Raw genomic sequence first — 26,237 nt, 5'->3', positions numbered from 1 at the left:
TTGATTATTCGACATGTTTGTTACACTCACACTCTCTGTCGTCAACACACGGCTGTGAGGACCGATACCCGAGATAGATCTGTAATCGGTACACGGAGGAATTGATACCCTTATATCATGTATCGTGTTCTCCGACAACAGTGATGGAATACAGACGAGTTTACGATAGCCATTACCTCACAACGGTGTGTTAGAATAGGCTTGTATTTTAATTTTGTTTGTACGTGTGTTTTAAAAGGAAATCCATTTCCTAAATAGTTATAACCTGTTTAAGCTTGAAACTCTTTCGTTAATCAATAAAGCACAATAGCTTTGTGTTCCTGTCTAAATCCCAGTTTAGTTTGCGTCTCCTGTAATAAAAATACGTTATGTTCCTTCAATTTCATATTTCATAAGTATTTCAGTCGAAAGTAAAATAAGCATTCTCCAAGGTTCGAAATAATTCTAGTTGTAAATGATAAGCACTACAATACATGTTTTTACACATTTAAATTTTGCAAACACAATTTTTTTATTGAGGAATTCTTTTCTATTTTTAAAATCAATTCACTGTTAACATATATGTAATTTTAAATAGTTAAACGAATGAAGTCATGAAAAATAACAACGTAGAATAAGATGTTTTATAAATCTGTTTCGTTGTTAGCCATGAAGATGAGAGTTCCCTAAACAGAGCTGGATATGTACATATATTTACACGGATTCAAACACAGGTCTGTATTCCGACCGAGGAAATCGCCCCAGTAATTGTTCCTTAACATCAGTGACAAAGGACATGTCTGATATCAAACGTTGTTTTCTTTTCAACTGTAATAGTTTTCCATTATATGTCTATCATTACTTTGCCAAAATATCTGATGCGTGGTGTGTCATCGGGTTTTTTTCTATGAAAATACATACGATACCGAATTTTAATCTATTCACCGACATAAATGCTATTCTAAAGTGTACAAAAGACAGCCGAGTAAGATTTCACTTACCACATTTTACAAAATAGCGGTACATTTACAGAACAAATATCTGCCAGGTAGTATTTATATTGGCTTTACCGTGACACAAAACAAATAAATTGCCTTTATATTGTGCATAGAAATTAACCTGTAATGCCTAAATGGAATATATTAACATGTCGTGTTGATTGAAATCTAGTCCTAATTTCGCATAATGGTAGTGTGACCCTTCACCTGAGAGGGGAATCTCGGGCCGAGGAAGTGACGGGTGTCTGAAGTGGGAAACGTCAACGGCAGGCCTGGTAAGAGGGTTTGGGGACTGTGGGAGGAAAACTGGGTATAATCTTAAGGTGTTAAGGCTGTACTCACACCTAGCGTGTTAAGGCTGTACTCACACCTAACGTGTTAAGGTTGTACTCACACCTAACGTGTTAAGGCTGTACTTACACCTAGCGTGTTAAGGCTGTACTCACATCTAACGTGTTAAGACTGTACTCAAATATAACGTGTTAAGACTGTCCTCACATCTAACGTGTTAAGGCTGTACTTACACCTAGCGTGTTAAGGCTGTACTCACACCTAACGTGTTAAGGCTGTATTCACACCTAGCGTGTTAAGGCTGTACTCACACCTAACGTGTTAAGACTGTACTCACATATAACGTGTTAAGACTGTACTCACACCTAACGTGTTAAGGTTGTACTCACACCTAGCGTGTTAAGGCTGTACTCACATCTAACGTGTTAAGGCTGTACTCACACCTATCGTGTTACGGCTGTACTCACACCTAGCGTGTTAAGGCTGTACTCACACCTAGCGTGTTAAGGCTGTACTCACATATAACGTGTTAAGACTGTACTCACACCTAACGTGTTAAGACTGTACTCACACCAAGCGTGTTAAGGCTGTACTCACACCTAGCGTGTTAAGGCTGTACTCACACCTAGCGTGTTAAGGCTGTACTCACACCTAGCGTGTTAAGGCTGTACTCACATCTAACGTGTTAAGGTTGTACTCACACCTAACGTGTTAAGACTGTACTCACATCTAACGTGTTAAGGCTGTACTTACACCTAGCGTGTTAAGGCTGTACTCACATCTAACGTGTTAAGACTGTCCTCACATCTAACGTGTTAAGGCTGTACTCACACCTAGCGTGTTAAGGCTGTACTCACACCTAACGTGTTAAGGCTGTACTCACATCTAACGTGCTAAGACTGTACTCACACCTAACGTGTTAAGGCTGTAAGCACACCTAACGTGTTAAGGCTGTACTCACACCTAACGTGTTAAGGATGTACTCACACCTAACGTGTTAAGGCTGTAATCACACATTACGTGTTAAGGTTGTACTCACACCTAGCGTGTTAAGGCTGTAATCACACCTAACGTGTTAAGGTTGTACTCACACCTAACGTGTTAAGGCTGTACTCACACCTGGCGTGTTAAGGCTGTACTCACATATAACGTGTTAAGGCTGTACTCACACCTAACGTGTTAAGGCTGTACTCACACCTAACGTGTTAAGGCTGTACTCACACCTAACGTGTTAAGGCTGTACTCATATCTAACGTGCTAAGACTGTACTCACACCTAACGTGTTAAGGCTGTAAGCACACCTAACGTGTTAAGGCTGTACTCACACCTAACGTGTTAAGGATGTACTCACACCTAACGTGTTAAGGCTGTAATCACACATTACGTGTTAAGGTTGTACTCACACCTAGCGTGTTAAGGCTGTAATCACACCTAACGTGTTAAGGTTGTACTCACACCTAACGTGTTAAGGCTGTACTCACACCTGGCGTGTTAAGGCTGTACTCACATATAACGTGTTAAGGCTGTACTCACACCTAACGTGTTAAGGCTGTACTCACACCTAACGTGTTAAGGCTGTACTCACACCTAACGTGTTAAGGCTGTACTCACACCTAACGTGTTAAGGTTGTACTCACACCTAACGTGTTAAGGCTGTACTCACATCTAACGTGTTAAGGCTGTACTTACATCTAGCGTGTTAAGGCTGTAATCACACCTAACGTGTTAAGGCTGTACTCACACCTAACGTGTTAAGGCTGTTCTCACACCTAACGTGTTAAGGCTGTACTCACATCTATCGTGTTAAGGCTGTACTCACACCTATCGTGTTGAGGCTGTACTCACACCTAGCGTGTTAAGGCTGTACTCACACCTAGCGTGTTAAGGCTGTACTCACACCTATCGTGTTAAGGCTGTACTTACACCTATCGTGTTAAGGCTGTACTCACACCTATCGTGTTAAGGCTGTACTCACACCTATCGTGTTAAGGCTGTACTTACACCTATCGTGTTAAGGCTGTACTTACACCTATCGTGTTAAGGCTGTACTCACACCTATCGTGTTGAGGCTGTACTCACACCTAGCGTGTTAAGGCTGTACTCACACCTAGCGTGTTAAGGCTGTACTCACACCTATCGTGTTAAGGCTGTACTTACACCTATCGTGTTAAGGCTGTACTCACACCTATCGTGTTAAGGCTGTACTCACACCTATCGTGTTAAGGCTGTACTCACACCTATCGTGTTAAGGTTGTATGTGCTATTGATCGACAGATTATGTCGCACATCGGCGAACACGGAATTAAACAGCCATGGAGACTACATGTATATAATGTAGCCACGTCATCAGCGAATTATCCGATTCCCATAGTTCGACCTTTCCTATTAAGCTGTGTATTCGGAAATCTCTCCTATTTTATATAGCACAATACTACGGTAATGAGATACGAATGTATTGAAGTGGTTTGATAGTGTTTACATAGAAAATGTGTTTTACTCAACTGATTAGAAATAAGTTCATTTAAACCTGTATTCAGTGTAATATAAATATTTAAATGATATTCTATACAGTCTTACAGCTTTACTATATAAGTATCGTTTCTGTAACACCAAGGTCATGGACTGCAATGTAGATTAGAATGATCCCTGACTATAATATAGGTAACATCTTATGTCACGTGCGGGTCGTATACATACCAGGTATATATGTATTGAAACATTTATGATAAGTGTTTTGTTGTGGATGTAGTTCACAGATATATAACCAGACGAGAGCGAATATGTCACCTCCTGAGAATAAGTATGTAGAGTGGTCTAGTTATGTTGTAGTCGCTAATGTATATTACGACATGAGCTCAATTTCTATCAGTAATCAACATTGAAATACATTTCGTTGATGAATATATTAAACATGTTTAATCATATTTGATGGCTCTATACATTAGTTGGGATATGTTCCTCTCTGTTACGGCTCTGTTACTCTGACCCCGTGTTTGACTAACCCATATACGTATGGATAATAAATAGGAAATATTAATACTTCCACTTAATTAATCTTTTTAATCAAATCACTAAAAAAACTGACGAAATAGTTTTGAATTTCCTTAGTGTCACCCTTTTCTTTCGCTAACTTTGGTGTTACTATCTGTACCAACACCCCAGCTTAAATCTTTTTTATGAACAAAGTGTTAAGAAGTACGAATACAGCCATGTTTTAGTGGTGTTGACTTTGATTGCTGATCAGGGTGGACAATCATCAACCGATCAAACATTCAAAAGACGCAGATTATATTGGCAAATATGACAGTTCCACTTATGTTTATTTATTCTAATATAATTAAGCAAATGTTTGCTTCAGTCTATCGGTGGCTGGAAGTGTACTTATGTGGCTACAACTGATCGTTAAACGGCAAACATCGGCCCACTAAACTCGTCACAGTTCACAATGGACAGTAAACATAGTAATCCTCACGGGATTTCTGTCTAAATATTCGTTACGTATGGGGGAAGTTTTCACTACAGTGATTAAAATCCATAAATAAATACACACTACTTTACTTTATTCAAGATCATTAATTCAATTAAAGGTCGTATAAATAAAATAAAGTTATTTTGAAATCAACGCAAAAATAATTTGTGCTACCTAACGTTGTTTGGATAGTCGTGTTAGGTTCGCCATTTAATCTAATTTACATCATACGCAACTCTCTTTTTTTCGGAGCTAGCACAACGGCCATCAATACAGAACATGTTGTCAAACTTTTGTCTTAATTACACATAAGTGAAACTAAACCCGGACAAAGCATGGTGAGATATTGTACAACGTAATATATTTAACGGTGGAACAAAGCACTGATCAAAAAGCTGCATTGTCAAAAATACATAATTCTACGGTCGTGATCTCGCGTAAGAAATTTCCATTAAATAGGGCTCAAATTACACATTATAGAAAACGTACTCCGTAATGAACCCATACACGTGTCATTTGTATAGATTTGGCGGCTTGGCCTTGAAGCATGTATATAGATAAATACTGTGAAGTGTTCTAACATGGTTGTAAGAGCTGGTATTGTAGTTACATACAGGGCTGTGCTCATCACATCCATGTATTCATCATCAATACGTTGTGTCGTATAATAACCGAATGGCGAGCTGTATTTATCTAAAGATACACTAATGTCCCATTTTAAGTTTTATAATCACCACACTAGGACTTAGATTTGTTCGTTCTGTACAAGTCGGCAAATATCAATATACTGATTGACCTCGAACATTCCGTCCGTACCCAAACAAGATGGATTCCAAATTCCTTGTCGCTCTTCGGTCCTATGCCAGCACCAAAGGGAAGGGCGTGGTTTGTCGTATTTGATCCTCGGCGGGGGACGACCAAACAATTTCGATATAGATAAATGCTCGATGGATTATGTTCTGGTGAAGTCGCCAGTTTGAAAGACAAGTAGAGTCCACTATTCGATCTTCGTGTAACCTTTCATAAACTCTATCGATCAGCGTGTTTACCGACATCCATAACGCCATATCCCCGCTAGTATATTCCTATGTTATGATATGAGTTACTGCACAACCATTTACTACAAGTCACATGATTCACATTGCATGTACTTCGTGTTCAGACTATTTATCTGTGGATTGTTTATCGTGGTGTTTGGGTGTTTTCGCGTACATATTTTGTAGGGACTCGTTTTAGCACCATCGCGAAAATAATTGTCTACGAAATTTTCTTCAACATAGATGTGCTATATCTGTAAAATACGGTACAGGACAAGTCACAAGGCAATGGTACATATACATGTATATGTCCTTAGATACAGCTGGCTGGGAAAGACATCGCAATGAACATAATGCGTGCGGAATACTATCATATGTACCAGCCTACCTGTCAATATACACATTATATAATGTATTGCATTCTGTATATTTCTAAATAATATTTTCGATATGTTTCAGGAGTTTAAGCATCAGTGACGCTAAGCCTCGGGAGATGGCAAGCCGCGCCATGTTTATGTACCCTGACCTTGACAAGTCAGCCGTGCGCGCTCTGAAGGTCGAGGAGAGAATTCTAGAGCTCAAAGTCGTCAACATTGACGTAGCCAAAAGAAGTGTAGCGTTGGATTTACGAAAATCACAAAACGAAATGAAAAAGCGTTTAAGGAAGTATAGGGATAGACAGAGGGACATATCAAAGTTAAAAAACATAACAGAGCCTAAAGATCAAACTATCGAAGACTTCATGGCAAACAATACTCAACACAGGGCGTTTACCAGGAGTGCAATGCGTCCAAAAACTAGTCCAGCAGTGATGACATCCAAACCATCAGGTCGTGGTGGAAGACAATCTGTTTCTCCAGAGGAGGAAGGATTCGAGGTGGATCCCTCGTTTTTCACGGATCAACATCGATCTAAAATCGATCTCCGGCCGAGCACGGCGCGCGTGTTTAATGGCGACAAGGCTGCTCTCCGGAAGAAATCTCGTCTGGGAAGTCTCGGTAGACGTGAAGAGCAAGTAAGATACTTTGACGATGATGAGCTTCAGGATCGAGAATCGTTTTACACACAGATGGTAGAGTGGAGGAAAAGTAAGGAGATTGGCAATTTTGAGTCTCTCGATCATAAAGTTGGGAGTTTTTGTAAACAAAACGAGGAGGAAATAAAAAGGCGGGTACAGAGAAACACGTGTCTTCGTCAGAGTCTCCATTCTGTTATGGAATTCCGAAGAATCAAACAAAAAGAACAAAACGAAGCACTCCGAGCCACCACACCCTCTTCTCGGCCAAACTCGTCTGGAGTTAAGACTGGTGTGAACCATACAAAACCCACCGTGGAAGTTGTTTCTAGGGATACGAACGGCGTACATTCTCGAGCTAAAGACATGTCATAGTGATACGCAACTTCCGGTGGTCTTCAATGTTTTCTTCCAAATAGGTTTGATATCCTATTGCACTGGATATTAATATTATGTCGTAAAATGATTTTATATTTTCCGTGAACATATGACTGTGATGTACCATTCCTTTAATATTATGTTTGCAATAGATGTGACGTATTTTTTGCCTGTCTGAGTTAATTTTCCGTTATTTCAAACTTGTCATACATATAAAACAATAAGAGGCGAGTCTCTTACATGATGGGCGGGCACTGACATAATTACAAAATGGTACTTAACGCGCTCTTTCACAGAAATGGCGACTTTCTTAGGGCGATACTGTCACATGTACGTGACGTACAATGACGTGTTCATGAGGTTCATATACTGACACGCGCATGCCATAAAGGTATATGTACGTGACTTACAGACTCTTACAGGTTGAAACATGGACCTGCTTACGTACATGATTCCCAGACTCTGGCATGTAAATCATGAAGATACATATACAAGACATATACCTGCATGTACATGCGTCCCTGTAGACTGACACGTGGACGATACGTAGACATTTGCATGGTATGCAGAAACTGACCAATGTGTGACAATACACGAAAAAAGATGTAAAGACGCGCGTGAGATGGATCCGACATGTGATAAACATTCTTGCACAAAATAACAAACTAAAATAAATAATGTGTTTATTTTTTCACTTCGCCGTTTTATAAATTTGAAAATTTACTTAATGCGACAAGTTTCTAATTAGAAAATTAAATTATCTACATTAACGAGATTCCGTTGTGAATAATGGTGATGAGTCTGGGCCTTAGTACAGGCACAACTTTAACCTGATTTTCATGAATTACCTTTTGTGGATAATTCAAGTTTTTGATCTGATTATAGATTGATTAAAGGTTTCACTGCACTGGTTTGTAATCACACTGTATACAAAGACAGCGCTTATCGTCCTTACGGCTGTAAATGTGTAATTAAATATCAGACCGAAAACTGTCAAAAGGAACCCATGAGAAGGCGACGATCCTATACTCCCATTTCACACGAGAAAACAATTTTATGATCGTATTCATTGGCATTTAGCTATTTCAGGTTCTTAATTCATGGCAATAGGTCACAAAACACTGGCTCTAGATTATTTTAGTTGTATTTATTGTGTGTATGTGTTTACACAATGTTCGTCAAACAGCGGACGTATCATCAGACATCAGCTAACAATGGAGGGTTTCATTTCAACCGGATCCGTCAGTTAATTCTGTATTAATACAATCAATCAAGCAATCAATTTTGTTTATTTAAATGTCATATATCGCTATTACATTGTACAAGTATATATATTGTAGTTACAAAGTATAAAACATAGTTTAATATCGGGGATAAATAATCTTAACCATGATAAAATATCAAATGTTGATATTCTGAAAAAGAACTGTTACAATAATATATTATTTTTTAGATAAATAAAACCAATCACAAAATCACAAATTCCAATCCAGAGAGGAGTTGATTGGGACAGTCCCTACCAAACTCTCTGATATCGTACTGCCATATACATAATGATTAAAACACAATTATTGCATAAAAACACATTATGTATTTTAAAGTAGTTTGAATATAATAAATGAATAAGCATAATAGATATATATATATAAGTATGCATAAAAATATATACTTCTTGCTATGCATAATAGTGAAATTTAGTTTCACAAGGGTATATATAATACACTTCTTCTGTATGTATATGTATTATAAGTGTACTACAAGATAGCATGTACATTTTACACCGAGCACAGTATAGATGTTCAGTAGAATTGCACTCGTCCATTATTGTCAAATCTTCCTGGTCACGGTACCCGTTTTTCATAGACAAAGCTACTCAAAAGACGCGAACTTTCACTCGGAGTCGACCTGACATTTTGCCACTATGTACAATGCACGGTCTGGAATATTAGCCAAGTTATAACGGTCTGGCGCTAATCACGTGTAATTATTACCCGAGTTGAAATTATTTGAGAATGCCACCGTTGCATGTGAGAAACGATACTAAGACTAGCTACATTATGGGTAATGTTTACAATCTTCCTGCACTAATTTAGACATTTAGATATATATAAATATTGACACAAATTCAACACAGTACAACTACGAAAGGAAATTCAAATCTTAACCTTCGGATCAACATGATACATTGTGCCCTAACGGGCCTCGAACTCACGATGTGTTGCACCTAATCGCCTAGACAGAAATAACTGCATCTTAAAACTTAAGAAAGTGAATGTGGCGTAGTGGTAGTTAAGCTGTGGTATTTCTTGTTAAGTGTTTAGGTGCCGTAGATCATGAGTTCGAGGCCCGGTCTTCCTCCGACATTTGTGTTACTATATGGTATATAAATATAGATATACATGTACTACCATCCCCGTGATATTGCAGCATATCTCAACTCTGTTCTAAAAAAAACCTGACTGAAAGAGTTGCGAATTGTTGCCACTGTATCAAAATTCGTCACATAATTATTTCTGTTCAAAGTGCAGACCAACGTTTGTGTAAAACGCACATGTTGTTCGTGTGTTCGATATCGAGTTACCATATATGTATTTTGTCAATGGTTCATCACTTTAACTGATTAGGAACAACGTCATATATATTAACCGTTATGTTGCAAAGCAAAGCATTTTATATTAAACGGACCTTATTATAAACCTCGGCTTAGAGCATTATGTTAAACCATTTTTGTATTGTTCAGCAAGCATTTCATCACATTTCACGCGCCGTGTTGTTCGGTGACCACATATGCCATATGTCATAATTTCATTATGCTTGTGTGTTAACTCATGTATTGTGCGACCTAATGTGGCGTCATTTAAGCATTGAACTGCTTTCAGTTGGAAGTTATGGGCTGATGAATGCCAACTGGACAAAGGCAAATTCAACATGAAGCGCTCGAAAGCAGTTCAATGCTTATATTTACATTTGACAACGATTTTTAAAGACTATATCCAGGAATTTTGCTCCTACGATGAATGAACAAATTATTATTGTCAAGTCGGAACAGACTTTTCAAAAGCCAGCTTTCGTTATCGCCGACGTGACAATTATGACGTCACTATAATAATGACGTCATAATAAAGATTTGGAAGTTATGGACTCGTAACCTTCAAGTGAGCTTGGTAAAGTTATATAGTGGGGCTGCAATGTAAATGTAAATATTTAAGCATTGAACTGCTTTCATTTGGAAGTTATGGGCTGATGAATGCCAACCGGACAAAGGCAAATTTAATGAAGCGCACTAGCGCTTCATGTTGAATTTGCCTTTGTTAAGTTGGCATTCATCAGCCCATAACTTCCAAATGAAAGCAGTTCAGTCCTTATATTTACATTTGACAACGAATTTGAAAGACTATATCCAGGAATTTTACTCTGATAATGAATGAACAACTTATTATCGTCAAAGACGGAACAGCCTTTTCAACAGCCATCTTTCGTTATCGCCGACGTGACAATTATGACGTCACTATAATAATGACGTCATAATAAAGATTTGGAAGTTATGGACTCGTAACCTTCAAGTGAGCTTGGTAAAGTTATATAATGGGACTGCAATGTAAATGTAAATATAAAATAGTTAATGAAATGACGTCACTCGTAACACCGTTGGATTATATTATGACGTCAGTAATAAAGGAGACATTAAAAAGATGATTTCAATAATGAGCTTTCTGTACAATTGAAAGATTACATAAGCTACAAGAAGGATCTAAGATTTGTTTCCAATCCGTACGAGAATATGGATTTTTTCCATTTTTTTCCCCAATGGAAATCTTATCGTTTCATACGGGTACGTGTATATCTCAATTAAAATGGAAATTCGTGTATGGTCACACTATAGGTATCGATAGAAGAGTAGTTAACTTTGCATCCCGTGGAGAACTACATTACCTCTCAATCGATAGTTATATACTTATCAAAGCCTTCCTACTGAGAATTACAAATAAAACTACATGTACATATCCTCCTTTTGTAGAGGCACGCGCTTTAAAAAATATAAAATTTATAACAATGATATCTACAGTTGACATAGATTTGTAAACAATGCGTCAGTAATATTCAAGGTGCAAGATTTAGAATCAGAAGTGTCTTCTATTCCTTATTGCTATACGATTAAAAGAAATACAAAAAATAAAGTGACGAATAGACACATGTATACCCAATTACTTGTAGACATTGAGGATGACGGGGGGGTCTACATCCAGTTTGATTTAGTATTTTGTACTGAGGAAGACGGGCCTACATCCAGTTTGATTTAGTATTTTGTACCGAGGAAGACGGGCCTACATCCTAGTTTGATTTAGTATTTTGTACCAGGAAGACGGGTCTACATCCAGTTTGATTTAGTATTTTGTACCAGGAAGACGGGCCTACATCCAGTTTGATTTAGTATTTTGTACCAGGAAGACGGGTCTACATCCAGTTTGATTTAGTATTTTGTACTGAGGAAGACGGGCCTACATCTAGTTTGATTTAGTATTTTGTACTGAGGAAGACGGGTCTACATCCAGTTTGATTTAGTATTTTGTACTGAGGAAGACGGGCCTACATCCAGTTTGATTTAGTATTTTGTACCAGGAAGACGGGCCTACATCCAGTTTGATTTAGTATTTTGTACCGAGGAAGACGGGTCTACATCCAGTTTGATTTAGTATTTTGTACCAGGAAGACGGGCCTACATCCAGTTTGATTTAGTATTTTGTACCAGGAAGACGGGTCTACATCCAGTTTGATTTAGTATTTTGTACTGAGGAAGACGGGCCTACATCCAGTTTGATTTAGTATTTTGTACTGAGGAAGAGGGGTCTACATCCAGTTTGATTTAGTATTTTGTACTGAGGAAGACGGGCCTACATCCAGTTTGATTTAGTATTTTGTACCGAGGAAGACGGGTCTACATCCAGTTTGATTTAGTATTTTGTACAGAGGAAGACGGGCCTACATCTAGTTTGATTTAGTATTTTGTACAGAGGAAGACGGGCCTACATCCAGTTTGATTTAGTATTTTGTACCGAGGAAGACGGGTCTACATCCAGTTTGATTTAGTATTTTGTACCGAGGAAGACGGGCCTACATCCAGTTTGATTTAGTATTTTGTACTGAGGAAGACGGGCCTACATCTAGTTTGATTTAGTATTTTGTATCGAGGAAGACGGGTCTACATCCAGTTTGATTTAGTATTTTGTACCGAGGATGACGGGTCTACATCCAGTTTGATTTAGTATTTTGTACTGAGGAAGACGGGCCTACATCCAGTTTGATTTAGTATTTTGTACCGAGGAAGACGGGCCTACATATCCAGTTTGATTTAGTATTTTGTATGCATTTTATTGTTATTACCATTTGGTTCATGTTTAGTTATCAAATTTAAGTGTTTATAAAGTTGAATTGAATTCAATTCAATATAGTTCCCCATGCATAACACAATGCTTCAGGAGTTATCCCCCTTCACAAGACAAATCTTCTCCCCAAGATATATAAGGATGTTGATATTGTATGTTGGTTATCTACTCTATAAGAAGCGGGTACCCGGCAACTGTAGTCTGTCTTTTCTAAATCAAATTTGGTGACGAGGATATAGCAAAGCTAAAGCCTTTAGAGTTTCGATATTATCAATATGTATTTAAATACAAATATGTATCCGAATCAGGATAAACATATCCGTATAAATACAGATACCTCTTAGTACATGTATATCTAATTATGTAGATCTAGCATTTCCTGAACAGGTACAGACGTATCTATACAACAAGAGATCCGAGAGTGATCTTGGCGACAACCATTGGATGAACTTTTTTTTATATGTATATAAAAAAAATTCTCTACCTTTTATTTCTCTTTTTCCCTTCTTATTGCTTCATCTTAACAGATAAATTTCACTCATGCATCCGCTATATATTTCATTGGGGAAAATGTAATAAATATGCATTTTTAATTCTGGACATCTCTATTTGTATTCCAATTTATATAGATATCGAAAAGAAATACAGATATATCTTTATTTCTGACATTAACTGGCACAGATATCTTTATTTCAAATAGATATCTTTAATTAATATATATATATATATATATACAGTATATATGTCTCTCTTCAAATAGGCCATAATTTCAAATACAGTTATATCTAATTCCGGTTAAGCGTACGTCCCTTCTGATAGAAATAGAGATATCTGCATGTACTTTGAATTAAAATACTGATATATATATTTAAAATTAAAGGGACCGGGGTTTCTGTATCTCTTATTTAAAAACAAATATCTGAATAAAAAAAGGGTAAAAGCACTAAGGGCTAGCCACAGTCATACCTGTATTGTAATGTGGATTGTAATCTATACGTGCTTATCATTTGTTTTCCTTTTTTTTTTCTTTTTATTTCATTTCATCTACTCAGTACAGTATTTATTTATTTATTTGTTCATTCAAAAGATGTCTTGAGTTGTTGCATGTGGCCGTCAAAATGAAAAATCCGCAGGTGATCTTTTTATTTTTAAATATCGGATTCACTTGAAAAAACGTTTTAAGTGTGAAGTTAAATTACGGACAGTTCACTCTCGTAGTCACAGACTGTGTCGACTTCTGAAGTCATTGAATCAAAGGGAAATAACTTGTATTGCGACGCAAATCGAAACAGGAAGTCAATGTTTAGAAAACGTGATGCGCATGCGTCTAGCTAATAACACTGGATGTCATTTCCGCAGGTACTCGCATCGGTCATCATGGTATCGTGAGTATTTGGAGAACAATTTGACGCTGTATCATGAACTCCTGTAGGATGAACACGTAGGAGTATCTTCTGGCGACTCACATCTTCCTCTGTGTAAGTTAGTGGAACAGACCGACTTAAAAATATACAGAAATCGACCATATTGTTGTACGCATAACTCTTGCATTTACCAAAACAAAATCGGTCTCGTTGCAATGGTACGTGATGATTCACAGGATGTGACTATCTTTAGATCACAAATTTAAGGTTAAATGTTGCTGATACTTGATGAGGATGTTTGAACAGTGATGATAAACTGATACACTACTTTGTTTTGAAATAAATGACACCAATAATTCAGTTTAATTGATTCCAATTATATGGATATAAAATTCATTAATAAATCCAATGCAAAGAGAGATAGTATCTATTTTAGACGATTGTGGTGTTGACGTTAAAACGTTAATTGGCATATATTACCTGTTAGTGTAGAAAACTATGCAGTTTTTAAAACTATTATTTAACAGGAAGTTCGGTTCAATGGGTTTGGAAATTCCAGATTTGGCTCATGGCATTGTAATTATATTGTATTTTTTTAACCGTACATCTATTAAAACCGTTTTGAAAATGTATTATTGATATATCAAGCACATTTATGAACATGTTTGTAGTCATGATCATAGATGAAATTATCCAAACTGTGTTATTTGTTAACTTCGTTAGCCAAAGGTGTTCAATATAAGATATTCTCCTTTTGAAAAAGGAGAGTATTGTATTGAACACCATTGGCTAGCGAAGTTGCCTCTACTAGATCACAGAGGGTAAACATATAATCTTCAATTGCCACTCAAAATAGCTGACTAGATTAATGCTTCCTGAATAAAGTCAATCATTCTACATACAGTACTGACAGGATCGGGTATAAAGTATGATGAAATGAAGACTAGTTGAAGGTTATAACAATGTACAGATCAATATTCCTTTCAGATTTGGTAAATTTGTTAATTTCCACTTTTCATTCATAATAGATTTATAGATTTGCAGTGTGACTAAATCAGGCTAGGTAGCTCCTATACAGAGCATGTATATATACATACATCTATCACGAGTTTCAAATTTCCTTCCTGCCTGGTTTGAATCATGGATCTGCCATTGCTTTTAGATTTTCTCTGTCTTGTTTTCACAATTGTGTGTCAGCAGAAAAGAAATCATGAAAAGATTCATCCAGACTTCAAACTTCAATGAATTTACTTATCATGATCTGTCAGGCATTTGTCATAAAGGATCAGCAGCGAGTCCAGATGAACATATTGCATTGGTTTGTATTCAGTCTGATAACACATGTATAGTGAAATACCATACACTTTGTTAAATAAATAAATGCCTGGTATACAGATTTTTTAGCCAAGACGATTTTGAATTACTCACAATACTCTGTCTTGCTTATATAGATCTTAATACCTGACTGTTCGTGTTAGGTATTAAAATCCATGGACTGTTTGGGTATCTGATCGTGACTATCTGCTGTGTTTAAGAACATCATGCAGTGTTATGATATACTAGTAATAATTCTTAACTGTTAGTTATGGTAATGTCAGACCTGGTGAATTTACATACCATATATAGGCATGGCTGAGGTATCAATTCAAACCTGGAATGTTGATGGATGCTGCAAATTGTAAAACAAGGAATTTCCTGTCTTTGCCAATTAAACCAGTTGAAAATTAAACTGAACTGAAGTTTGTTGCTCCTATATTTGATCACCTAAAAAACTGGGTCATTATTTATCTTCATAAACTATGTACTGATCTATATCTCCTATGATATAGTATAACTTATTGTCAGTTTGTGCAACTTTATGGTGAAGCCTTTGTTGAAATTAACCTTTAGTATACTTAGTACCTGATACATCCTTTTTCATTTTATAAATCTAATTATAATGTTGACATTTTGGTAAATGCCATTGGGTGGTTGGGAGGCACAGTGGTAACAGACTTGCCTTTCACCTAAGTGTAGGGGCTTAAATTTTCCAATCAGACGTAAAAAAAAAAGATGCCCTACTGCGCAGGTTTTCCCTGGATACTCTGCTTTCCTTCCACTGTTATTAGACCCCTTGCACGCTTCCATCTGAGCCAACAAGCATGATTGATATAAGTTGATATAACTTGTTTTGCAATTGTTGTAAATTAAATAAAGTTTACAAATGCCATTAACATAAATTTGCATCCCGAGATGTTGAAGTGTGTGATATACTTCAAGTTTTTAAGTAGATGTTTTGGGGTTTTTTTGCTGTAGGTGGAGGAAGTGTAAGGGACATGGTGATGTACAGCTGGATGTTCTGGAAAGTGACCAGGTGTCAATCAAAACAAGTAACTCTGTAGACTTCAAGATGGCTGGTGCAGAAGAGTTCCAGGAGCTGCAGAGCAGTAGCAGCAATGAGGCATGCCGCATGGAGGAGCGGCCAGAGCATGGCATGAAGATCTTGCAGGGCCTTCATAAGCTTAAAAATGACAAGATCCTTTGTGATGTCACACTTATTGCAGAAGGTTGGTAGGAAACTTGGTACTCCTAACAGTTAACCATGCCATTAGCCAATAATTGTTGAAATATGATAGATCTTTGCAATTACAATTTTATGAAAATTATTTACAATTCTCATATCCCCCAACAAATTTTATGGACCCCTCTTGACAATTTTAGAGGGTTACAACTTCATCAATGACAATGAACGACAGTCCAATCTCAGGTTCAGCTATTAGAATGTGTTACAGATATACTTCATAATCAATATAGATACAATATGTCATAATGATCAATTATTTTGAGTTGTCAACATACATTATAATTGAAATTAGATATGTAATGATTTATTTGTAAAATGTGTTACAAAACTACATATGTAACAAAATTGATAGCTGTAATAATAATTTCCTTACTTAAGCAAAAGCTGCTACATACAAAGTATTTGTATAGACAGAGAATATATATTCAAATCATGTTGACAGTTGTTTAAGTGTTCTCACATAAATGTAAAGTCTGTTCAAGAATGTTTTGGAAGTAAAATACAGGTGAAGTATGTGGAAACATATATACTTTATAATAACCTCTGTTCTGATGATTTGTAGGTCACAGATTTGATGCCCATCGTGTAATTCTGGTGTCGTGCTCGGATTACTTTCGGTCAATGTTCACCAGTGGGATGCGAGAAAGCACACAACGGGAGATAGAGCTAAAGGGCATTACAAGTAAAGGCCTGGACAAAACTCTGGAGGTCATCTACACCTCCACAACCACCCTGGAGGGTGATGACATCTTTGATGTGATAGCTGCAGCTACACATCTTCAGGTGACGCCTGTGATTGAATTCTGTGAGAGGAACTTCCTTAGTGGTATGACCACTAGTAATTTCTATGATTTTATAAACACAGCTAAACTGTACAGCATGAACAATGCTTTGAAGCAGATAGATGTGTTTATAGCTAGGAATCTCATGCAGATCTCAAAGGAGGGAACCCTTCATCTTCTCACTTATGACCAGATGATCAACTGTCTGAACAGCGACCGTCTGTGTCTGCGTGAAATTGACATTTTCCACATAACATGGGAGTGGTTTCTATTGAATAGCAACCAGGACGATCAGGCTATTCAGCTGATGAAACTGATTCGCTTCCCTCTCATTAACCCAGCGGATCTAGTGCAGCATGTTCAGAGGGTAGATATGATGATGACTCATACAGAACTAAGGCAGATGGTACTAGCCGCTCTCAACTACCATGTTGTGCCCCACTCACAACCATTGGAAGCCAGCTATAGTGTACACCTCCGCTCCTTTGTGGAACGTCTGGCTAGTGTTGGGGGGCGAGAGATCCACCCCAACCCCTGTCTTCATGATGAAATACTGGTCTTTGATTCCAAAATCACCTCTAATAGTTTACTGAACAGAACAGAGATTGCATCATTACCAAGTGCTCTTAGTCACATGCAGGTGGTGGTGTTCAATAACTTCCTGTACGTGTTAGGGGGCTGTACCACACAGTGTGCTCATGGTGAATCAGCAGTCAACTCGGTTCTTAGGTATGACCCTCGCTTCGATAATTGGTTTCAGGTGTGTCCGATGATTAACAAGAGAGCCTATTTCTTCTCGGGAGCACTCCATAACAGGATTTATGCTGTGGGGGGAAAGTTCAAGGATGGCAGTCTGGCCACTGCAGAATGTTACAACCCTGGTGACAACACATGGGAGATGATCGCACCCATGCCCATGTCCTACCATGCCCATGCTGGTGCAGTATATGGAGCCCACATTTATATATCTGGGGGCTACAGTGGCAACCATTTCACACCTGACATGCAGCGATATGACCCCTCTACCAATCAGTGGGAAGACATGGCATCTATGTTGACACCACGTGGCTGGCACGTCATGTGTGCAACACAATACAAACTCTATGTGTTTGGTGGTTGTAACCTCAATGTGAACCAGCAGGCACAACCAGTCATGCAGTCAGAGTGTTATGACCCATCCACAGACCAGTGGACAATAATCGCGCCCTTGTCCATCTCCCATAAAGAGGCTTCATGTGTGGTTTACAATGACCAGATATATGTACTTGGGGGTTACAATGTACAGACAAAAACTGGACAGAAACTTGTTTCAAGATTTGACTTGTACACGGGTATCTGGGAAACTGTTGGGGCATTACCCAGAAGTCTAACAGGTGTAGGCTATTGTACCCTTAAACTACCTGCATACAATCTTGACGACTCCGATTAAGAGGACACACACTTATCAAATGCGAAAAACACCATACACATGTTTTCTTCATGTTGTAATGAATTCTCTGCTGGTGTGCACAGTGACAACTTTTAGAGAGGGTGAAATGAGCTTATAGCCTGTCTTGTATAATGGTATTCATTATTAGATCATTGCAAGATTGACAGAGGTGAACCAGTCCACTTAATTGGGTAGATCAAGAATCTAAAACAACTTCCACTTTATACAGTTTACATCTCGCATTCTTGCTTAATGTCAGAGGAAAAACACAAATCATTGCAGGATTTAATTTGCAGTTTCAAGATGATTTGAATACTTGTATTACAAATGTTTATCAAAACTTTTCACTGTTGCATGATTTGAAAGCAGATTTAGTAATTTTTACAACAAAAAGAAGTTAAAAAATTACTGTGTCATTGACAGTATATAGAACTTGTAATATGGGACAGTTACTAATATATAAATATGTATTATGTGAATGAGGTACATGTATACAAGTGTGGTTAAGAAAACTATGGTATATATATATTTACCATGTTATTGTAATAATAATGTACATGTGGGTAAAGAATGGATAAAAGAGTTGGGCCATTCGTTAAATATATATCTGTATCTATTGTATGTCAGTAGGTTTTTATTTGCTTTTCTTGTTGCTGTGGAGACTGAGTGACTTTGGGTGTATGTTGTGGGGATGTGTATACTTGTGGCGATATGATTCAGATGCACTTGATACAAGTTGATTCATCATTTGTTAATTGTAAGTTATCAGCTAGTTCGGTATAAACAAAAATATTTAAAAGGCTTGTTTGAAATGGCAATAATAGACTTGAAATTGATAGTACACATCTACAGAATAGTCATAAGTTTGTGATGTTATGGATATTCTCTGGATATGAACAGTTACTTACTTCAGCTGTTTAACTCACAATCCTTAATCTTTTCTTAAGGTTTTGTTATATTGTATACCACAGGCTATCTTGCTTTCATTGCAATATTTCATAGTCCTCAGGTCTGTTGACACTCCTGTTAGGTAAACCCTGTAGATTATATATAAAGACTTCTGAAAAACAGGACCCGACAACATGATAGTTTCTCCAAGATCAATCACTGAGTTGTTTAAGTATTAATATAATCTATGTGATGACTATGTATATAATTAAATAATTATAGATTTACAATTTTAAATACTTTGTTCACTACACAATATAAATATTAGTTAGGAACAATGTTCACTAAGTATTCTATCCAATCACATGCAAGTCTGTGCTTTATGAGTTATATGTACCTTCTGAGATACATGTACGTAATAATTGTGATTTATCAGGCTGTGTAGTGATATCGCATTTTATCTATTTACCTCTTTATTTAGTTTTCCTGGTGCTGTAATTAAATGTGCAACATTTGTAAATGTCTTTGTCAATTACTGGTGAATTTGTGGCCAAGTAATATACAGGCACACATGTAAGTGTCTACATGCCTCTACAGTTTCCAATAATTTCTCTTACCACTTAGTAAGTAAATGTATAAGATGTTCTGTGTATAATATATATATTACCAATATTAAGATGGAGTTGGCACAGTGGTATATATATGATAGCCTGAATATTGTGTGCATGCTCAACAAACCTAAAATATAATCGGTATTCTGCATGTTTCATTGTTGAAATACGTACAAGCTTCTTTTGATTGGGGCCGCGGTGGCCGAGTGGTTAAGGTGTACCGACACTTTATCACTAGCCCTCCACCTCTGGGTTGCGAGTTTGAAACCTACGTGGGGCAGTTGCCAGGTACTGATCGTAGGCCGGTGGTTTTTCTCTGGGTACTCCGGCTTTCCTCCACCTCCTAAACCTGGCACGTGCACGTCCTTAAATGACCATGGCTGTTAATAGGACGTTAAACAAAAACAAACCAAACTTTTGATTTCTATGGATACAGTTTAAATTGTTACATAATGAAGTAATTATAAATTACATGGATTTGAAAAAAAAAATACATGATTGGATATATTAATTTGTTTTCTAAAATAAGTTTGGGTCATACTCATTGTGTGTGAGAAGTACAAGTGCATCCAAGATGATGTGTTGAATCTGTTGTGCTTGGAGTTGTCCCCCCTGTATGAGTGTTGTGTGTCCGCTAATTAATTATAATAGTAGTATATATTGGCCCAGCTGTTTAGTATTATAGTTCTCCTCTGTCCAGCTGTGCAGTTGCAGATCTTGCACTCGGTATTTTATAAGTAGTGTATTTTTTCCAAATGAAATTGGGTACCAGGTACATACTTCTGAAAAATGGTTACAAAACCAGCTTAATTCAAATATAGTGCAAATCATGAACTTCTTACAAAATCGTCTTTGATACTTTTCATATGTTCATATTGCCCTTCGTTGGTGGTCTTGTCATCATCATACATTGCGTCCAAGTATTGTTGTCATTATTTCTTGAGAAGTAATGTATGGATCTATCTCAAATTTCATTTGTAGGTTTCCTTTGGTCTCTAGTTGTGCTTTTTTAGCCCACCATCATCAGATGGTGGGCTATTCAAATCGCCCTGCGTCCGTCCGTCCGTCCGTCCGTAAACAATTCTTGTTATCGCTAATCCTCAGAAAGTACTGAAGGGATCTTTCTTAAATTTCATATGTAGGTTCCCCTTGGTGCCTAGTTATGCATATTGCATTTTGGGACTGATCGGAAAACAACATGGCCGACAGGCAGCCATCTTGGATTTTGACCATTGAAGTTTGTTATCGCTATTTCTCAGGAAGGACTGAAGGGATCTTTCTCAAATTTCATATGTAGGTTTCCCTTGGTGCCTAGTTATGCATATTGCATTTTGGGACCGATCGGAAAACAACATGGCCGACAGGCAGCCATCTTGGATTTTGACCATTGAAGTTTGTTATCACTATTTCTGAGAAAGTACTGAAGGGATCTTTCTCAAATTTCATACGTAGGTTCCCCTTAGTGCCTAGTTATGCAAGTGCCTAGTTATGCATTTTGCATTTTGGGACCGATCGGAAAACAACATGGCCGACAGGCAGCCATCTTGGATTTTGACAATTGAAGTTTGTTATCGCTATTTCTGAGAAAGTACTCAAGGGATCTTTCTCAAATTTCATATGTAGGTTCCCCTTAGTGCCTAGTTATGCATATTGCATTTTGGGACCGATCGGAAAACAACATGGCCGACAGGCAGCCATCTTGGATTTTGACCATTGAAGTTTGTTATCACTATTTCTGAGAAAGTACTGAAGGGATCTTTCTCAAATTTCATATGTGGGTTTCCCTTGGTGCCTAGTTATGCATATTTCATTTTTGGACCGATCGGTAAACAACATGGCCGACAGGCAGCCATCTTGAATTTTGACCATTGAAGTTTGTTATCGCTATTTCTGAGAAAGTACTCAAGGGATCTTTCTCAAATTTCATATGTAGGTTTCCCTTGGTGCTTAGTTATGCATATTGCATTTTGGGACTGATCGGTAAACAACATGGCCGACAGGCAGCCATCTTGGATTTTGACAATTGAAGTTTGTTATCGCTATTTCTGAGAAAGTACTGAAGGGATCTTTCTCAAATTTCATATGTAGGTTCCCCTTGGTGCCTAGTTATGCATATTGCATTTTGAGACTAATCAGAAAACAACATGGCCGACAGGTAGCCATCTTGGAATTTCGAAAATTGAAACTGGTTATCGCTATTTCTAAGAAACTAATGAAGGGATCTTCCTGAAATTTCATATGTAGGTTCCCCTTAGTGCCTTGTTATGCATATTGCATTTTGGGACCGATCGGAAAACTACATGGCCGACAGGCAGCCATCTTGGATTTTGACCATTGAAGTTTGTTATCGCTATTTCTCAGAAAGTACTGAAGGAATCTTTCTCAAATTCCATATATAGGTTCCCCTTGGTGCCTAAATCTTAAATTTTATATATAGGTTTCCCTTGTTTGAAAAGTACTAGAGGTTTCTTCTGAATTTACACAGATTAGTAAGACTTAGAAGAAGAGAAAAGTAGAGAAAAGATCAATCTGACATGGAACCTATGAAGAACATTCAATGGTGGGCGCCAAGATCCCTCTGGGATCTCTTGTTTGATTTTGGGACTGATCAGAAAAAATAAAATGGCCGACAAGCAACCATCTTCAATTTCAACACTGGAAATTTGTTCTTCTTGGATCCTTCTAAGATTTCATATAAAGGTTCCCCTTGTTATCAAATGATTAAGGGGAAGAGGAGAAAGTAAATAAAAGATCTGTCTTTCATAGGTATGATAAAGATCATTCAAAGGTGAGCGCCAATTGCAAGATCCCGCTCTTGTTTTTTCTTCTGAAATTCATAACTAAAAGTACGTACACACAGGTTAAACATCGGTACAATGATAAAAAAAAAAATTTAAATCCTATAGGTTAAATTTCATATTTTTTCATAAATTGCATTTTAATAATTAATTGGTTATGTGAAAATATAATCAGTTGATGTGCAGATGGATGCATAGTCAATTATGTGTTTTGTAATCAGAAGGTGAATCATCAAACAGTTGTGTTATACTCTTAGGTATTATCAGTAGGTCGGTCAATACCTACCTATAGAACAGATACCTACCTATAGAACAGGCACCAGTTCACTTCATCATACAAAATGTATGTGTTTTTTCATTTTATTACCCTTTTTCTGAAACTGTTGAAACAAACATAATTATGTGATGAAATTTTCTATGATGTTTTGAAATACTGCTTTTGATGAATTCATTATCACTGTTATCACAATCGAGAATGTATGGACACATCACTTTTACCTTTGTCCTTTATTTAGCAGGTGATATTTAGTACATGTAAATGCATGTGCTTACAAAATCACGAGTTTGATATGCAGTTCTTTATATGTAATAAACTGGTTTTCTATGGTGGCTGTGCAAATGATTATGAATTATCATGATATGTTTTGTCCATTCAGTTGGACAAATAAAAAACATTTTCTTAATCATCAGGAAAGTATGTGTTTAGTGTGTGATGATCACAGGTTAAAATAATTTCGAAAACTTGTTTTTAAAACTACATGAACGTATACTGTAATTCTAAATAATTGTACATTTACAGGACTGTAAATGTATCTCTGTTGTCACGGTAAAATGCTTGTTGTTTATAAGAATGATGTCAAAAGTAACAAAAAACTTTTTGTGTATGACATTAAATGTCACTTCAGTGTATAATGTGATCAGAAATAGTTTAGAAGAATCTAGCTTGTAACCAGATCAGGACCTTTGGAAATGATATATTACCTTCCTGATATCAACTTGTTACACCTTTTATATCACAGCGTCTCGGAGCACATTTCCTATGGTGATGTGTATCAGAGGTTACCGGTAGTTGGGGGTATGTATCCCAAGGACTGGCTTTTAATATTTTCTGTATTGATGATTGGTATGTTGGAGCGAATCTGTTAGTTGTCACATGTTTCTTCAGCCAGAAACTGCCAATGCCTTCATTTTCGATGATGTTTATTTCCAGCTTTCTTTTCTGTAAACTTTGATTTGCATTTAAAATGAACCTATGTTTCAAACAAACATTTTAAGAATACTCCCCCTCCCCCCTCAAACAAATAAATATCAGGAAAATGAAGCGCTGCAGTATTGGCTGGTGCTTGTGTCTATGCTGTTGTAAAACATTGCTGGCATACATTTATTGAAAATATATCAGATAGTGAAATAAAACACAAATCTCATACAAAATGTTTTGTGTCTACCTTGTCTATGAACCTATGATTAATATCTACAAACCAATACCTGGGAAGGTGTAAATCTTGTACCTACCTTGTCTACAAACCAATACCTGGGAAGGTGTTAATCTCGTACCTACCATGTCTACAAACCAATACCTGGAAAGGTGTTAATCTTGTACCTACCATGTCTACAAACCAATACCTGGGAAGGTGTAATCTCCTACCTACCATGTCTACAAACCAATACCTGGGAAGGTATAAATCTCGTACCTACTATGTCTAAAAACCAATACCTGGGAAGGTATAAATCTCGTACCTACCATGTCTACAAACCAATACCAGGGAAGGTGTAAATCTCCTACCTACCATGTCTACAAACCAATACCTGGGAAGGTGTAAATCTTGTACCTACCATGTCTACAAACCAATACCTGGGAAGGTGTAATCTTGTACCTACCATGTCTACAAACCAATACCTGGGAAGGTGTAAATCTTGTACCTACCATGTCTACAAACCAATACCTGGGAAGGTGTAAATCTTGTACCTACCATGTCTACAAACCAATACCTGGGAAGGTGTTAATCTTGTACCTACCATGTCTACAAACCAATACCTGGGAAGGTGTAATCTTGTACCTACCATGTCTACAAACCAATACCTGGGAAGGTGTAAATCTTGTACCTACCATGTCTACAAACCAATACCTGGGAAGGTGTAAATCTTGTACCTACCATGTCTACAAACCTATACCTGGGAAGGTGTAAAACATGTACATTTCATATCTATGAACCTATACCTGGGAAGGTGTAAATCTTGTACCTACCATGTCTACAAACCAATACCTGGGAAGGTGTAAATCATGTACATTTCATATCTATGAACCTATACCTGGGAAGGTGTAAATCTTGTACCTACCATGTCTACAAACCAATACCTGGGAAGGTGTAAATCTTGTACCTACCATGTCTACAAACCAATACCTGGGAAGGTGCAAGATGTCTGCTAACCAATACCGTGGAACGTGCAAGTCTCATTCCTTTTATGTCTACGAACCTATACCTGGGTAGGTGTAAATCTTGTACATTTGTTGTCTACAAACCAATACCTAGGAAGGTGTAAATCTCGTACATGTGTCTTGTGAATGAATATGTGAATGTTTTATTTTCCACAAATGGTCCCTTAGGATTACTTTTGTATATCGTGGATCCATTTGCAGTCTGTTGTGGAGAACCTCTCTAGAACCAATTTGTGTAACGCCCATTGACAGTGGTGACCATATGTGTGTCATATTAAGGATGAATTGTAAACATTTCATTAAACCTTGACAACAGAAGTCATAGAAAAAGGAGGTGGTGCATGGCGGCCCACGGCCGAATCTTATTTTATGCATGATATTATGATAGACTTTTACCAAATACATGTCATTTTAGACACTAAAACGAAAATTGGCAAATGCTGTATACGCAGCGCCACCTAACATGATTTCTGTAAAAAATGTGTACCCTCCCTTTTAAATTAAATATATTTCTTGTACAAAAGTACAGTCAAACTTCGATGTTTCGAAGTTCAAGGGACTAACAGAAAAACTTCGAAACAGCGGGACTTCGAATTATTCATGGTTGACAATAGATCGATGTTTTCTTGATAATGACCATATCTGTTAACGTTACATGGCCTCAGTGTCTTCGTGTTGATCGTCGCCTGTCAGGCTCACATCGAAAAGTTTAGTTAATTTATACCTCAAACACAACAAAATAAAAATTATTTTCATTAATCATACCTAAGCATTTTATTAATTAAACAAAATATGTATCGGTTACAAAACACTT

The 26,237-nt window shown here is 37.2% G+C and overlaps 2 protein-coding genes across 6 annotated transcripts in view; both read left to right on the top strand.

Annotated features, from left to right (window-relative positions):
- LOC117324098 overlaps positions 1-7,858 on the top strand; it is a 33,526-nt gene extending 25,668 nt beyond the window's left edge. For 2 of the 4 annotated variants that reach the window (XM_033879754.1, XM_033879753.1), the window contains exon 2: positions 6,234-7,858. In XM_033879754.1, the coding sequence (XP_033735645.1) occupies positions 6,268-7,164 (897 nt within the window). In that variant the 5' untranslated portion in view covers positions 6,234-6,267 and the 3' untranslated portion in view covers positions 7,165-7,858. Of the gene's footprint in view, positions 1-646; positions 714-1,168; positions 1,253-6,233 lie in introns of those variants that run through there. The other 2 variants (XM_033879752.1, XM_033879755.1) reach the window with 2 other exon arrangements.
- A 6,037-nt stretch (positions 7,859-13,895) lies between these two features.
- Positions 13,896-20,093, top strand: LOC117324097 (kelch-like protein 13). Of its 2 annotated transcripts, XR_004531891.1 has the most exons (4): positions 13,896-14,029; positions 16,211-16,461; positions 17,041-19,728; positions 19,761-20,093. XR_004531891.1 is itself a non-coding variant. In XM_033879751.1 (3 exons), the coding sequence occupies exons 2-3, from the start codon at positions 16,305-16,307 to the stop codon at positions 18,687-18,689; spliced, it is 1,806 nt and encodes a 601-aa protein (XP_033735642.1). In that variant the 5' UTR covers positions 13,896-14,029; positions 16,211-16,304; the 3' UTR covers positions 18,690-20,093. The 2 variants fall into 2 exon arrangements, 1 of the variants encoding a protein (XP_033735642.1); XM_033879751.1 differs by having other exon boundaries at positions 17,041-20,093.
- The last annotated feature ends 6,144 nt before the right edge of the window (positions 20,094-26,237 follow it).

Source organism: Pecten maximus, chromosome 3 (genome assembly GCF_902652985.1).
Source record: "Pecten maximus chromosome 3, xPecMax1.1, whole genome shotgun sequence".
Lineage (NCBI taxonomy): Eukaryota > Metazoa > Mollusca > Bivalvia > Pectinida > Pectinidae > Pecten > Pecten maximus.
The sequence above is the reverse complement of the archived record's forward strand: the minus strand, read 5'-3'. Positions and strand labels throughout refer to the sequence as shown.

What these genes read in the sequence shown, in the direction of transcription:
- LOC117324097 (XM_033879751.1), top strand. Translation starts at nt 16,305, where the DNA reads ATGGCTGGTGCAGAAGAGTTCCAGGAGCTGCAGAGCAGTAGCAGCAAT. An exon ending in TGTCACACTTATTGCAGAAG is followed by an intron (nt 16,462 to 17,040) that starts GTTGGTAGGAAA and finishes GATGATTTGTAG; the next exon opens with GTCACAGATTTGATGCCCAT.